The sequence below is a fragment of the Oryctolagus cuniculus genome, chromosome 8 (genome assembly GCF_051225735.1).
Source record: "Oryctolagus cuniculus isolate XC-2025 breed Fujian yellow rabbit chromosome 8, ASM5122573v1, whole genome shotgun sequence".
Taxonomy (NCBI): domain Eukaryota; kingdom Metazoa; phylum Chordata; class Mammalia; order Lagomorpha; family Leporidae; genus Oryctolagus; species Oryctolagus cuniculus.
In genome coordinates, this window is record NC_142874.1 from 44,393,545 (window position 1) to 44,409,158 (window position 15,614).

At 37.2% G+C, this 15,614-nt stretch overlaps 1 protein-coding gene across 1 annotated transcript in view; it reads left to right on the forward strand.

Annotated features, from left to right (window-relative positions):
• The window catches only part of IQCM (IQ motif containing M), a 459,382-nt gene that overhangs the window by 24,811 nt on the left and 418,957 nt on the right, over window positions 1-15,614 (forward strand). Inside the window, exons 2-3 of the mRNA XM_089301770.1 lie at window positions 4,754-4,833; window positions 9,617-9,878. Coding sequence (XP_089157896.1) covers window positions 4,754-4,833; window positions 9,617-9,878 — 342 coding nt within the window. The remainder of the gene's footprint in view (window positions 1-4,753; window positions 4,834-9,616; window positions 9,879-15,614) is intronic.

The following is a 15,614-nucleotide window of genomic DNA, read 5'->3' on the forward strand; positions in this document are numbered from 1 at the left end:
AGACTTAGACTCATCAACCAGACAAAGGCAGCAAGGAAACAAAAGAGTTAACCAATTCTGTAGACCAAATGAACCTAACAGATATCTACAGAACTTTTCATCCTACAGCTGCTTAATACACATTCTTCTCACCAGTATATGGAACTTTCTCTAGGATTGGCATGCTAGGCCATAGAGCAATTCTCTTTAAATTCCAAAAGATTGAAATCATACCATGTATATTCTTTTACCACAATGGAATAAAGTTGGAAATCAGCAACTAGGAATCTTTAGAACATATGCAAACACATGGAGACTGAACAATATGCTCCTGAATGAAAAGTGGGTCACTGAAAAAATCAAAAGAAATAAATAAATTCCTTGAAACAACTGAGGATGACAATACCACATATCAAAACTTATAGGATACAGCAAAAGCAGTGTTAAGAGGAAAGTTGGTAGCAGTTGGTGCCTACATCAAAAATTTGAAAGGCACCAAGTAAATGAGCTATCAATGCATCTCAAGGATCTAGAAAAACTACAAAAGCAAACCAAATCCAAAACTAGTAGGAGTAAAGAAAAAATTAAAATTAGAGAAGAAATAAAGACTAAACAAAAAAATGTAAAAGTTCAAAATGAAGAGCTGGTTCTTTGAAAAAATAAAAAAAAAAATTGACATATAATTGGCCCAACTAACCAGAAAAGGAGGAAGCAGACCCAAATAAATAAAATAAGAGATGAAAAAGGAAATATAACAGCAGACATCACAGAAATAAGAAGAATTACCAGAAATTACCACAAAGAGCTGTATGTCAACAAACCGGGACACCTAGAAGAATTGGATAGATTCCTGAACACATGCAACCTACATAATTGAGCAATGAAGACATAGAAAACCTAAAGAGACCTTAACCAAGACAGAAATTGAATCAGTACTAAAGACCCTTCCAGGAAAAAAAAAAAGCATAGGACTGGATACTTTCAATGCTAAATTTCGCCAGACGTTTAAAGACAAACTAAGTCTAATTGTTCTCAAGCTATTCAAAACAACTGAAATGGAGGGAATCCTCCCAAATTCTTTTTATGAAGCCAGCATTACCTTAATACCTAAACCTGAAAAGGATACAATAGAGAAAGAGAACTACAGACTAATTTCCCTGATGACCATAGATAAAAAAATCCTCAACAAAATTCTAGCCAATCAAATCTAACAACACATCAGAAAGATTATACACCCAGATCAAGGGGGATTTATCTTTGTATTCAGCGATGGTTCAACATTTGCAATTCAATTAATGTGATGCATTAACAAACTGCTGAACAGAAACCATATGATTATCTCAATAGATGTAGAGAAAGCATTTGATAAAATACAACACCCTTTCATGATGAAAACTCTAAGCATCTTGGGCATAGAATGAGCATTCCTCAACACATTCAAGGCAATTTATGACAAACCCACAGCCAGCATCTTACTGAATGGAGAAAAGTTGGAAGTATTCCCACTAAGATCCAGAACCAGTCAAAGATACCCACTCTCACCATTGATATTCAATATACTCCTGGAAGATTTAGCCAGAGCCACTAGGCAAGAAAAGAAATCAAAGGGATACAAATTAGGAAGGAAGAAGTCAAACTGTCCCTATTTACAGATAACATGATTCTATATATATGGGATCCAAAAGACTCAACCAAGAGACTATTGGAACTCATAGAGGAGTTTGGTAAAGTAGCAGGTTATAAAATCAAGACACAAAATCAACAGATTTTGTATACACAGACAATGCCACGGCTAAGAAAGAACTTCTAATATCAATCTCATTTACAATATCTAACAAAAATAAAATATTTTGGAATAAATGTAACCAAAAATGTCAAAGAGCTCTATGAGAGACTCACACAACATTAAATAAATAGAAATAGAAGAAGATACAAAAAAAAGTTCACGGATTGGAAGAATCATATCATCAAGATGTCCATATTACTGAAAGCAGTTTACAGATTCATTGTGATCTCAATCAAAATACCAAGGACATTCTTCTCATATCTAGAAAAAATCATGCTGAAATTCATATAGAAACACAGGAGACCCCAAATAGCTAAAGCAATCTTATACAACAAAAATAAGGCCGGAGGAAACACTACACCAGATTCCATGGCACACTACAGGGAAGTTAAAACAGCCTGGTAATGGTACAAAAACATATGAATAGAACAATGGAACAGAATAGAAATTCCAGAAACCTAAACATCTACAACCAAATTATCTTTGACTAAGGAGCTAAAACCAATTCCTCGATCAAGGACAGTCCCTTCAACAAATGGTGCCGGGAAAACTGGATCTCTACTTAGAGAAGTATGACTCAAGACCCCTACCTTACACCTTACACAAAAATCCACTCAAAATGGATTTAATAACTAAATCTATGACCTGATACCATCAAATTATTAGAGAACATTGGGGAAACCCTGCAAGACAGGGGCATGGGCAAAGAATTCTTGGCAAAGGTCCTAGAAGCAGGCAATCAAAGTCAAAGTTAACAATTGGGATTACATCAAATTGAGATGCTTCTGTACTGCAAAAGAAACACTCAGCAAAGTGAAGAAGCAACTGACAGAATGGGAGAAATTATTTACAGACTATACGACTGATAAAGGATTAATAACCAGAATATATAAAGAGGTGAAGAAACTCAGCAACAAAAAAACCAAACTACTCAGTTATTAAATGGGCAAGGGACTTAAACAGACATTTTTCAAAAGAGGAAATCCAGATTGCCAACAGACACATGAAAAAATGCTCAAGATCACTTGCTCTCCTGGAAATGCAAATTGAAACCCCAATGAGAATGGCTTTCATACAGAAATCAACAAACAATAAATGCTGGTGAGGATGTGGGGGAAACGATACCCTAACCCACTGTTGGTGGGAATGTAAACTGGTAAAGCCACTGTATTAGACAGTATGGAGTCATCTGAGAAATCTGAATGTAGACCTACCATATGACCCAGCCATTCCACTCCTGGAATTTAACTAAAGGAATGAAATCATCATATGAAAGAGTGATCTGTACCCCCATGTGTATTGCAGCTCAATTCTCAATAGCTAAGACATGGAATCAACCCAAATGCCCAACAACTGAACACTGGATAAAGAAGTTATAAAGAAAATAAAGAAATCATGGAATGCTCCACAGTGGTTAAAAAAATCCAGTCATTTGCAAAAAAACATGAAACTGGAATACATCATACTTAGTGAAATAAGCCAATACCAAAGGGACAAATACCATATATTCTCCCTCTCCTGTGATAACTAATAGAGCACCTAAAATGCAATATGTGAACAGCCCTTTTTTCATACTATTTGTTGAACTCTTTACTATCATATAGATAATCATATGTGTATAATGTTAATTGAAAATAGATCTTAGTGAAAAATATGAGTGAGAATTAGGAGGAAGTGTGGGAGTGTGGTGGAGAGGGTGTGGGCATGGTGGGAAAAATCACCATGTTTCTAAAACTGTAATTGTGAAATATATGAAGTTTATAGTTGTAAAACTGTATAGTTCTGCATACATTCCTATGGACTTACTTCTAAGGGTACAGTGTAAAAATTTGCTGTGGGGTCCCAAATTCCCTTAAGCTGGATGGTAAAAATGGTATTTAAGTGTTAAAGTGATCATGTGGAAGGTGTAAGTGTTAAAGTGATCATACAGATAGGATTACTTGTTAAAGTGATCCTATAAATGTTTAAGTATTTGGTAATAATAATAGAGTTAAAAAAGAATGAATGCTGCAACATAGGAAGCAGTCCATACAGCAGACTCATAGAATGGCAATAGCTTTAAGTAGCACTGTGACCTCCGAATCAGCCCTATAGGCATTCTGGTCTAGTTGAAAAGCCCATGAGAGCATTTTAGGCATGAAAAGCCAAGACATTGTTACGAAAATTGTCTTACATGATGGACCTATGTGGGAGAGACACTAGTGGAAAGAAGTGGTCATCAAAGAAGGATGTACTTTTCTCTGAAGGGAGGAAAGAACTTCCACTTTGCTTATGGCCTTGTCTAAATCCTGAAGGAATTTGTGGATTCAAAAGTTTTCCATAGCTTTGGCGGTTCATGTCAAGAGCCTTGGGTGATCAGTGATGTCATACATAAGAGTGTTAATTGTTAAATTAACAACAGGAGTCACTGTACACTAACTTCCCAGGCAGGATCTCTCTACTCAGAGTTGGATATGACGGTTAATAGTAAAATTTGTCCTCAAAGATTTACTTCATTTTAATGTATTAAATGGAGGATATTCTTATGTTCGTAAGCTACAGTATATGTAAGTGCTTGCAAAAGATGTATCATTCTTGGTTATTCTTCATAGTTAATTGTTTCTCAAAAAAGAATGCTTAAAAATAAAAAAATACTGTAATAAATACCTAGTAAATAATTTTAAAAAAAGAACACTAACACACCTATATATATATATATATAAATATATATAAATTTTGTTTCTGTTGGTTTCCCTGGTATTAATAATTTAGGATAACTTAAAATATCACTCCAATTATTCCAAGGTGATTTTTTAAAAATAAAGAGTATATATTTAAGGGATATTTTATTAATTTTACATCTACTCATAATGTCTGTTTATATAATTCACTTTTTATAATGCTCTGTGAGATTTATTATGGCTTCTAAAATTTTAATTTCATAGTTTCAGCATGTTAAATGAGAAATTACATTAATTACTTAGCAATGTTTCTCTGTTTCTATTTAAGGGTCTACATTAGATGTAATGAAGCAAGATTTTTTTCAAGAGGCAAAAAATCTCATTGCTGAACATGAGAACATAAAGGAGGTTAATGCTTTGTATTTACCTATTATTTTTAGAAATTAACCATTTTGTACACTAGAATGATTATTCCAAAGCTTTACATGAGCCCTAATTTGGTATAAATTCTGTGTAGATGAGAAAATGAAATCTTTCTAGCTTTAAAAATTAATTTATTTCAAATGGCATTTAGAAATTTTTTAGGGGCTGTGGCTGTGGCATACAAGGCTAAGCTTCCACCTGTGGCTCTGGCTTCCCATGTGAGCACTGGTTTGTGTCCTGGCTGTTTCTCTTTCTATCCAGTTCTCTGCTTATGGCCTGGGAGGGCAGTGGAAGATAGCCTGGGTGCTTGGGCCTCTGCACTTACATAGGAAAACTGGAAGAATCTCATTGCTCCTGGCTTTGGATTGGTCCAGCTCTGGCTGTTGGGGGCATTTAAAATTAAAAAAAAGGTTAAAAGATTTTTCAGTTATATTAATTAGTTATATTTGTATAATTTTCACCTTTAGTACGTTTTTAATGTTTTGATGAAATATAACAGAAATATTTGGATTTATTATCTCAAAAGACTATCCTTTTAAACAAAGGGATTATTTTAGACAAAGATAAACTAGAAAATATACTGAGAGATGCTTTTCTTCTATGCCCTTAGCATGACATGCTTGCTTCTATCTTCTCCCATATCACTTTGTATTAGCACTGTCTGTCTGTCAGTCTGACAGCTCCTCCAGGGCAGACTGTCGTTTTTGAATTTCCATCTCTAGTAACAAGCATTGTTCTTGGCTCAATAAGTATTTGCTGAATGTCATGGAATTGGAAGGTGAGAATAAGGGGTGAGAAGGAAACGGACAGGGAAGAGACAGGGGAGGGTCAGCACGAGGGGAATTTGAAGAAGGGCATCTAGAGATATCAGAAATTTGGTGGAGGGATAGCTATTTGACAAATGGGCTTTTAGGCAGACAGGTAAAGGAAGGGTACATTAGCATGGTTTATTGTGAGTCACACGATCCTGTCCCCTTTTCAAACACATAGAAAATTTTCATTGTAGAATTTCATATAAATATTTAAAATATTTTCTAGTGCTGCTTGGGTGGGCAGAGGACTGTAATTTTTCTTTATGTTACTTTTGAATAACTCTCTATGCTGAGACTGGCACTGGTGGGTTTAATCTGTAATCAGCTTTGTTAACATTGCTTAACTAAGGTTTTCTTTTAATAATTTTTTTACTTTCTTTGTCTTCATATTTATTAATGAGAGAAACAATGAGTACTTATAATATGTTTTGGGAAGGAATGGACAATTTAAAACAAAGCAATTATTTCTAAATATTTCTAAACATTTTAAAGCCTCTTGGAATAAAAGACAAATTTTTATCCTCAAAAAAAATCCTACAACTCAGAAAATGTAATGAAAAAATATATATGAGAAAAAGATAATATTTAGGAATATTTAGAGGTAATTATAATACAAGCTAAAGTGAAAAGAAATTTGGAAATTTTTAAACAAAGCAAGTACTATATACAGCAGTGACCTAAAACACACAAAGTTTTAAAGACTTTGTTATAAACCTTTCCTAGAATTTTTTTTCAAACTCCCCTATGATCATATTAATTCCATCTATCTTTTTTTATTTAACTTTTATTTAATAAATATAAATTTCCAAAGTACAACTTTTGGATTATAGCTGCTTTTTCCCCCCATACCTCCCTCCCACCCACAACCATTCCATAACCCACTCCCTCTCCCATCCCATTCACATCAAGATTCATTTTCAATTATCTTTATACACAGATCAATTTAGTATATACTAAGTAAAGATCTCAACAGTTTGCACACACAGACACACAAAGTATAGAGTACTGTTTGAGTAATACTTATACTGTTAATTCTCATAGTACAACACATTAAGGACAGAGATCCTACATGGGAAATAAGTGCACAGTGACTCCTGTTGATGATGTAACAATTGACACTCTTATTTATGGTGTCAGTAATCACCCAAGGCTCTTGTCATGAGTTGCCAAGGCTATGGAAGCCTCTTGAGTTCGCCAACTCCGATCTTATTTAGACAAGGTCATAGTCAAAGTGGAAGTTCTCTCCTCCCTTCAGAGAAAGGTACTTCCTTCTTTGATGGCCCGTTCTTTCCACTGGGATCTCACTCACAGAGATCCCATTTTCATTTAGGTCATTTTTTTTTGGCAGAGTGTCTTGGCTTTCCATGCCTAAAATACTCTCTTGGGCTTTGTTGCTGGATCCGAATGCCTTAAGGGCTGATTCTGAGGCCAGAGTGCTGTTTTTGACATCTGCCATTCTATGAGTCTGCTGTGTATCCCACTTCCCATGTTGAATCATTCTCTCCTTTTTAATTATATCAGTTTCGTATTAGCAGAAACTAGTTTCTTTTAATAAATTTAAAATAATTTTCAAATATGTTGATTTTACTGCTAGGCATATGGAATGGAAGACTAACAGTGTTTGCAGTTATGAGGGATATGTCTTAGAATCTTAACCTTTATTAATAATTTTTAAGAAAACTTTTATTTAATAAATATAAATTCCAAAAGTACCACATTTGGATTATAGCAGTTTTTCCCCCCATAACCTCCCTCCCACCCATAAGCCATCCCATCTCCTACTCCCTCTCCCATCCCATTCTTCATTAAGATTCATTTTTAATTATCTTAATATACAGAAGATCAAGAAGATCAACTTAGCATATACTAAGTAAAGATTTCAACAGTTTGCACCCACACAGACACAAAGTATAAAATACTGTTTGCAGTCTAGTTTTACCCTTAATTCTCATAGTACAGCACATTAAGGGCAGAGATCCTACATGGGAATAAGTGCACAGTGACTCCTGTTGTTGATTTAACAATTGACACTCTTATTTATGACGTCAGTAATCACCCGAAGCTCTTGTCATGAGCTGCCAAGGCTGTGGAAGCCTCTTGAGTTCACAGACAAGGTCATAATCAAAGTGGAAGTTCTCTCCTTCCTTCAGAGAAAGGTACCTCCTTTGATGGCCTGTTCTTTCCACGGGGATCTCATTCACAGAGATATTTAATTATCTTGGCTTTCCATGCCTGAGAAACTCTTATGGGCTCTTTAGCCAGATCTGAATGCCTTAAGGGCTGATTGTGAGGGCAGAATGCTATTTAGGGCATTTGCCACTCTAGGAGTCTGCTGTGCATCCTGCTTCCCATGTTGGATCATTCCTCTTTTTTAATTCTATCAATTATTATTAGCAGACATTGGTCTTATTTATGTGATCCCTTTGACACTTAATCTTATCGTTGTAATCAATTATGAGCTTAAACTGATCACTTTAACTAGTAAGATGGCATTGGTACTTGCCAACTTAACAACACCCTAATATTCTTTATTGCTGCTATCATGAATTGGCAACAGTTTAAATTGTTCTAAATCATTTTTGGTGAAAAGGAGCTATAACTCTATTTAAAGAACAAATATCATTACTTAGATAATTGCCAATAAAAACATAAAAGATGTATATTTTTCTATTGCTTGTTGTAGACACAATTATGAAGCAATTAAGTGATTAAAATGACAAATATTTATCCTATTATCAATATAGTTTTTTTGAAAGCTCATCTCCATGTATGACAGTGATTTCTAGTTCAATAAGAAAAAAGTTTGGGGATATTAGCATTTTGTGGACATCTTAAAGTTATGAAATGATGATGGAAAATAATTTCTTTCTCTTTAAAAATGGTGTATTATTTTATTTATTTGAAGGAAGATTGACAGAGAGAGAGAGAGAGGAGAAAGTGAGAGAGAGAAAGAGAGAGGAAAGAGAGAGAGGGAGAGAGAGGAGAGAGAGAGAGAGAGAGAGAGAGAGAGAGAGAGAGAGAGAATTGATTTTCTATCCCCCTGGTTCAATCCAAAATTTACCAAAACAGAGAGGGATTGGCCAAGTTAAAGCCTAGAACCTGAAACTCCACCTTGGTCTCCCACATCCCACATGGATGCTAGGGACCCAAGCACTTCCACTGCTTTCCCAGACACCTTATTAGGGAGGTGGAGAGGAAGTGGTGCAGCCTAGACTTGAACTGTTACCCTGACATATGATTCTAGCTTTGCAGGTATTAGCTTAACTTATTGGATCCAAACACTGGCCACTTAAGTACATTCTTATATGTTTGAAACTCCAGATTTTTTTTTAAAGATTTTATTTATTTATTTATTTATTTGAGAGATAGAGTTACAGACTGTGAGTGGAAGAGAGAAAGAGAGAGAAAGGCCTTCCACCCACTGATTACACTCCCCAAATGGCTGCAACTGCCGGAGCTGTGCCAATCTGAAGCCAGGTGCTAGGAGTTTCTTCCATGTATCCCATGCAGGTGCAGGGGCACAAGCACTTGGGCCGTCTTATATTGCTTTCCTAGGCCCTAGCAGAGAGCTGGATTTGAAGAGGAGCAGCTGGGACTAGATTCCAGCACCCCAGCAGAGGATTAACCTACTGAGTCACAGCCCTGGTCCTGAAACTCCAGCTTTTAAATGGACTTTAGACCTGCATTTAAATGTAGAATACTTGAGCTGAAAGTTGCTACTTCAAATTTTACATTTCTTTTCAACTGGAGTATAAACCCTAATCTTTGTGAAGGGCTTTTGGATGACTACATGAAATAATATCTGATTTAGCTGATTACTCTCCTGTCCCTTATAGTAAATCTCTTACACAGTAAGGTGCTTTGTAAGATGTATTCAGTAGAGATATAATTTATTATTAATTTATTATATATTCAGTAATAAAATTTTATTAAATTTATTTTAATTTTATTTATAGAATAAAGTTCAAGGTACTTCTATAAATGTTTTTAAAAATAAACACCAAAAACCAAAATCTATCAAATACATACCTTTGGATGTTAAAAAAAAGGAAGTACTTGATGTGGTTCATGAACATCAAAAAGCACTCAGAAATATTTGTCCCAAGGAACTTCCCAAAAGTGAACATGTTGAAGAGACCTCACAGCGAACTTGCTTTAAGAAGCCTCAACTTCTTAGTATAAAAGAAAAGCTTGAGTCCACAGCTCATAGTACAGAAGGTAAGTTTTGGGGGGGGTTGATAAAGAAGTACAGCAAGCCAGCAGGCTCAAAAGTGATTGCTTCTCATGTGCTTGTCATGGATTTCCTTGTTCAGATCATGGCTGAAACTTTATATCTTAGCCATGAAGGGTAAGAAGGCATGAGTAACAGAATTGCTAATTGTCTGGGGGCCACCAGGAGTTGAGAAGAGAACATCCTACTTAGAAAGAAAAATTTAGGAAAAAAAGAACTGGCCGGCCATGTCTACAGCTTTCCAGCTGTGATAGTCCTTCTAATAAAAATCCTCTGAAAAATGATTGCACTATTGCTAAAGCAATTCTGATTTTATACCCCGAGTTGTCTTGTTGAGCAAGGTAGGTGAGACAGGCAATCTATTTTTAAGTATGTTCTAACAAAACTCTAAAAATATTTTTGGGAGCTATAGAGTTTCTCCCCTTTGAACTATGTATGTATGTATGCATATACTCATCTATAAATACAGGAACAGACATAATCTTAACCATGTGTGTAACTTTGCTGTAGCAGAGTATATGCAAGGCATTCTGCAAACATTGAAGAGTAACTAGTCATGGGCCAGAATGAAAATTTATCAAAGAGATCTCATAACAAATGGCTTTTTAGGAGAAGTTTGCTTAGAGATAAGGAGAGAATAGTGAGAATAGGAAAGGCCATTTTCCTGTCAGAAAGAATAAAACTGGCAGTGGAGACTGTGGAGAGTATGGTTACAGAGAAGTTACTGAGGAGGTTGTACAGGAAAGAGATGGTCCAGGGAAGTGATGGAAGGGCTATTAATGAGGGCAGCAGCGAAGCATGAAGTGTGGAAGAGGGTCAATATATCAGTATTTCTCCTTGTGTCATCTTTGGAAGTCCAGTCCTGAGCAATTCACCTTAATGAAGAATTTACTAGTCAGGTCAATATGAAAAAAATACATATTCCTTTCTTGATGATTCATATTGATCATTAAGTTTGTAACTATAAAGCTATATAGTTCTGCATACATTCCTACGGACTTACTTCTAAGGGTACAGTTTAAAAACTTGCCATAGGGCCCCAAATCCCATTAACCTGGATGGTAAAAATACTATCTTAAGTGTTAAAGTGATCATATAGATAGGATTAAGTGTTAAAGGGATCATATAAGTAAGATCAAGTGTCTGGCAATAATAATAGATAGAAATGAAAAGGATAGAATGTTCCAACCTGTAAACAGTCACAGAGCAGACTCATATAATGACGAATACTTTAAATAGCACTCTGATCTCAGAATCAACCCTTAAGACATTCTTGTCTGGCTGAAAAACCCATGAGAGCATTTCAGGCATGGAAAGCCAAGACACTGAGTCAAAAAATGTCCTACAGGAAGGATCTCTGTGAGTGAGACCCTAATGGAAAGAAGGTGGCCATCAAAGAAGAATGTACTTTTCTCTGAAGGGAGGAGAGAACTTCCACTTTGTTTGAGGTTTGAGGTTTCAAAAGGCTTCCATAGCCTAGGCAACTCATTTCAAGAGCCTAGGGTAATCACTGACATCATATATATGAGTGTTACTTGTTAAATTAACAATAGGAGTCACTGTGCTTTTACTTCCCATGCTGGACCTCTTGTCCCCAATGAGTTAGATTATGAGAGTTTACTGTAAAAATTATTCTCAAACAGCTTTTTTTGTGTGTGCCAATTGTTGAAATCTTTATGTAGTAAAGAGTTGGCCTTCTGTGTATAAAGTTAATTGAAACTGAATCTTAATGGAGAAAGGGAATGGGAGAGGGAGGAGGAGATGAAGTGGGAGGGTGGGTATCTGGGAAGAATCACTATATTCCTAAAGTTGCACTTATGAAATTTGTACTCCTTAAATAAAAGGTTTATTTGGGAAAAAAGTTGTATGAAAAAACTATGCATGGGTTTTAAAATTTTTTGCATCAAATTTATACCTTAGTTGCAAAAAAAAAGTTCTGAGAAATAATGAATAAAAGTAACATATACTGTTTTTAACCTAACTATCTCCAGTTCATTTGATGAAACACTCCCCATTTTAAAAAATCTTATGTCACATAGTGAAACTAGTGTTCCTTTAAATATTATTGATTAAATTCAGACGTAGAGGTTATCTTATGATGAATTAACAGATTTTTTAAATTTTTATTTAATAAATATAAATTTCCAAAGTACAGCTTTTGGATTACTGTGGCTTTTTCACCACTATAACTTCCCTCCAATCAGCAACCCTCCCATCTCCCATTCCCTCTCCCATTCCATTCACATCAAGCATTTTCAATTATCTTTATATACAAATAACCACTAACATAACATTGCAGCAAAAAATATATTAAAGATATGTCTTTCACAACCTAGCTCACTATTTCAGAAAATGTCAAGGCTGTCATCATTGGTAAAGTAAGACAAAGGGTAGGGGAACAAAGCAAAAAAGGGAGAGTTTGAAGCTGTATATAAAAAAAATACTTGGTGGTTATTAGAACAAAGAGTTGATGGGGGGCCGACGCCATGGCTCGCCATGGCTCACTAGGCTAATCCTCCGCCTGCGGGTTCTAGTCCCGGTTGGGACGCTGGGTACTAGTCCTGGTTGCTCCTCTTCTAGTCCAGCTCTCTGCTGTGGCCCGGGAAGGCAGTGGAGGATGGCCCAAGTGCTTGGGTTCCTGCACTCGCATGGGAGACCGGGAGGAACTACCCGGCTCCTGGCTTCGGATCGGTGCAGCGCCAGCCGTAGTGGCCATTTGAGGGGGTGAACCAGTGGAAGGAAGACTTTTCTCTCTGTCTCTCTCTCTCACTGTCTAACACTGCCTGGCCAAAAAAAAAAAAAAAAAAAAAAAAATTGATGGGAAGCCAATAGACTGAAAAAATCCTTCCATTTTGTTAAGACAATTCTCCTGCTAGAGAAATCGTGAACCTTGACTCAACTGAATGTTCCAAAAGTAAAATAATCTGACTTTATCAGGAAGCATACTACGTAAGTTATATAAGCCTCCAGAAAGATAAGAGGAAGATGAGGCTGAGAAGTAAATAAACAGTTTTCCAGAGCATGGATCTAGGGTCGCTAAAAACAAAAGAAAGCCAAAACCAGCCAACCAACTGACCAGCCATTCAACCAAACCCAAAACCATGAAGAGGTATGCCTACCAAAACAGAATCATTGTCTATTTAAAGAACTTCCTCACCTCTAGGTTAGGGATCCATTAAAGTGATTCCCCAGAAGAAATCTGAAAAATTTTAAACTAGTGGCTGGTTATATTCTCTTTTATTCCCTTTGACTAATGGAGTTTTTGTTGAGGTTGCCTTATACCTTGTCCTGCTACTGTGTGTTCTTATGTGCCTTGGGGAGAAGGTTAGAGATAATATTTGGTTCTCATTTTACTGGATCAAAGGGAACCATATCTGAACTTTATGAAGTCTATAAACCAACCAGAGATCTGGTAAGTGGAGCTGTATGCAGTGCTGAGTGGACTGTCAGGTTGTTTCTTTTGGAAAGAGCAAGAGTATATTCTATCAGGGAACAAGAATAAAAGGAAAACACAATTCTCATGCCTCTTGTAAAATCTTTTTTCATGTCAAAATGAACTAAGACATCAAGTATTCAATTTGGACTGCCCATGTGTCAAGGTTTCAATAGCTACCTTTAGTGAGTGACTTCTGTGTTGGACAGCAAAGTTTAGATATTACTTAAAATCATTGACTTAGATACGATCACCTAGTAAATTTAGGTGGAAAAAAATGCAAGGACTGATCCCAACATTTAGAGGACACGATAAGGAGTACCCAGCAAAGAAAGTAGAGAATGAACAACAAGGAGGGAAATGAGAGGGTTGGAGTTTATGTGGCTCCTATTTCAATCAAAATGGAACAGTGCTTTATACAGGAGCAAGGACAGCTCATTTGTTGAGTTAGGCGGAAGGCAGGGCCATGAGATAGATGCAGGGGGATTGGTAGATTTAAGTAATGGGATTGCTTTTATTTTTTTGATGGTATTAGAAGTGAGATCTGGCTGGCGCCACGGCTCACTAAGCTAATCCTCTGCCTGTGGTACCAGCACCCTGGGTTCTAGTCCTGATTGGGGCGCCAGATTCTGTCCCGGTTGCCCCTTTTCCAGTCCAGCTCTCTGCTGTGGCCCAGGAGTGCAGTGGAGGATGGCCCAGGTCCTTGGGCCCTGCACCCGCATGGGAGACTAGAGGGAAGCACCTGGTTCCTGGCTTCAGATCGGCCTAGCGCGCCTGCCACAACACGCCGGACTTAGTGGCTACTTGGGGGGTGAACCAACAGAAAAGAAGATCTTTCTCTCTGTCTCTCTCTCTCTCACTGTCTAACTCTGCCTGTTAACAAAATAAAATATAAAAAATAAAACATAAAAAAAAGAAGTAAGATCCTCATTTGAGGGTGGAATAGGACTGGAAGTATTGGAGTTTTGAGCAGCAAGGAACAAGGTGAAATAATCATAATCTAAGAGAATGTGATCTGAAAATATGGATTCCTGTGAAACGTGAAATCCTTTTTTTTTTTTTTTTTCAGAACTAAGACAAATGGGAAGTGTGAATGGGGATCAAGGAAGAAACTGACTTTGCCTAAATCCCTAGAGTCTGTGAAGGGGGGAAGAAAAGAATAGTTTCCCCTTGAGTGATTTACTGAAAAAGCTGTTTGCTTAGTAAAATAGCGGTTAGAACAAGAAGACAAGAGGAACCCATTGAGAAGGTAGTGAGATGATCAATTTGGCTGCTGTAAAACCTTGGTTTCTTAGGCATGGTGATGAGTTTGGGGTGTAGGTCAAGGGAGGATGAAAGTGCAGATCTTTGGAGACCGAGCTAAAGGGGAAGAAGAGTTGTATGACTGGTTCATAGAGAAGATGGGCCATCTGTTTAGTGAGGGTCTCTTGAGGAGTTGTTCTCTTCAGCAGTTTCTATTTTTTTTTTTTTTTTTGACAGGCAGAGTGGATAGTGAGAGAGAGAGACAGAGAGAAAGGTCTTCCTTTTGCCATTGGTTCACCCTCCAATGGCCGCCGCGGCGGGCGCGTTGTGGCCGGCACACCGCGCTGATCTGAAGGCAGGAGCCAGGTGCTTATCCTGGTCTCCCATGGGGTGCAGGACCCAAGCACTTGGGCCATCCTCCACTGCACTCCCTGGCCACAGCAGAGAGCTGGCCTGCAAGAGGGGCAACCGGGACAGATTCTGGTGCCCCGACCGGGACTAGAACCCAGTGTGCTGGCGCCGCTAGGTGGAGGATTTGCCTATTGAGCAGTGGCGCCGGCCCTTAAGCGGTTTCTAATCATGAGGCTGACGATGTTGGAGGTGGTGATGTAAAAGGGACTTAATATTTTATCAGGAGAGCTAGGGACCAGCAATCCTTCTGAAAAATCCCATGGTAGGCTCTGTGGGGCTCAGAGGTAGTTTACTAGGAACTTTTGCCTGTGCCCCATCAGACAGCTGTGAAGTACTGATCATAGAGTTTGTATTTGAATTAAAATTGCAATTCATTTCTCAAAGTTCTTATCGCAGAACGCATATATTAAGTCTGTACTTGTGACTATTTTTTAAACATATTCCCAATATCCACTTCAGGGTGAATAGAAGCATGATCTAAGATATCAGTGGCCTTAATTCAAGAACTTGATTAAAGTTTGTGAGATTAGAAGAATCGTCTGTCCTTTGTGTGTAGTATGTGTACTCTCCAGGCAGGCTGCACTGATGAATTCAGCTGTATTTTCTTCCATAAACTGAGTATCTTACGTGAGAACAG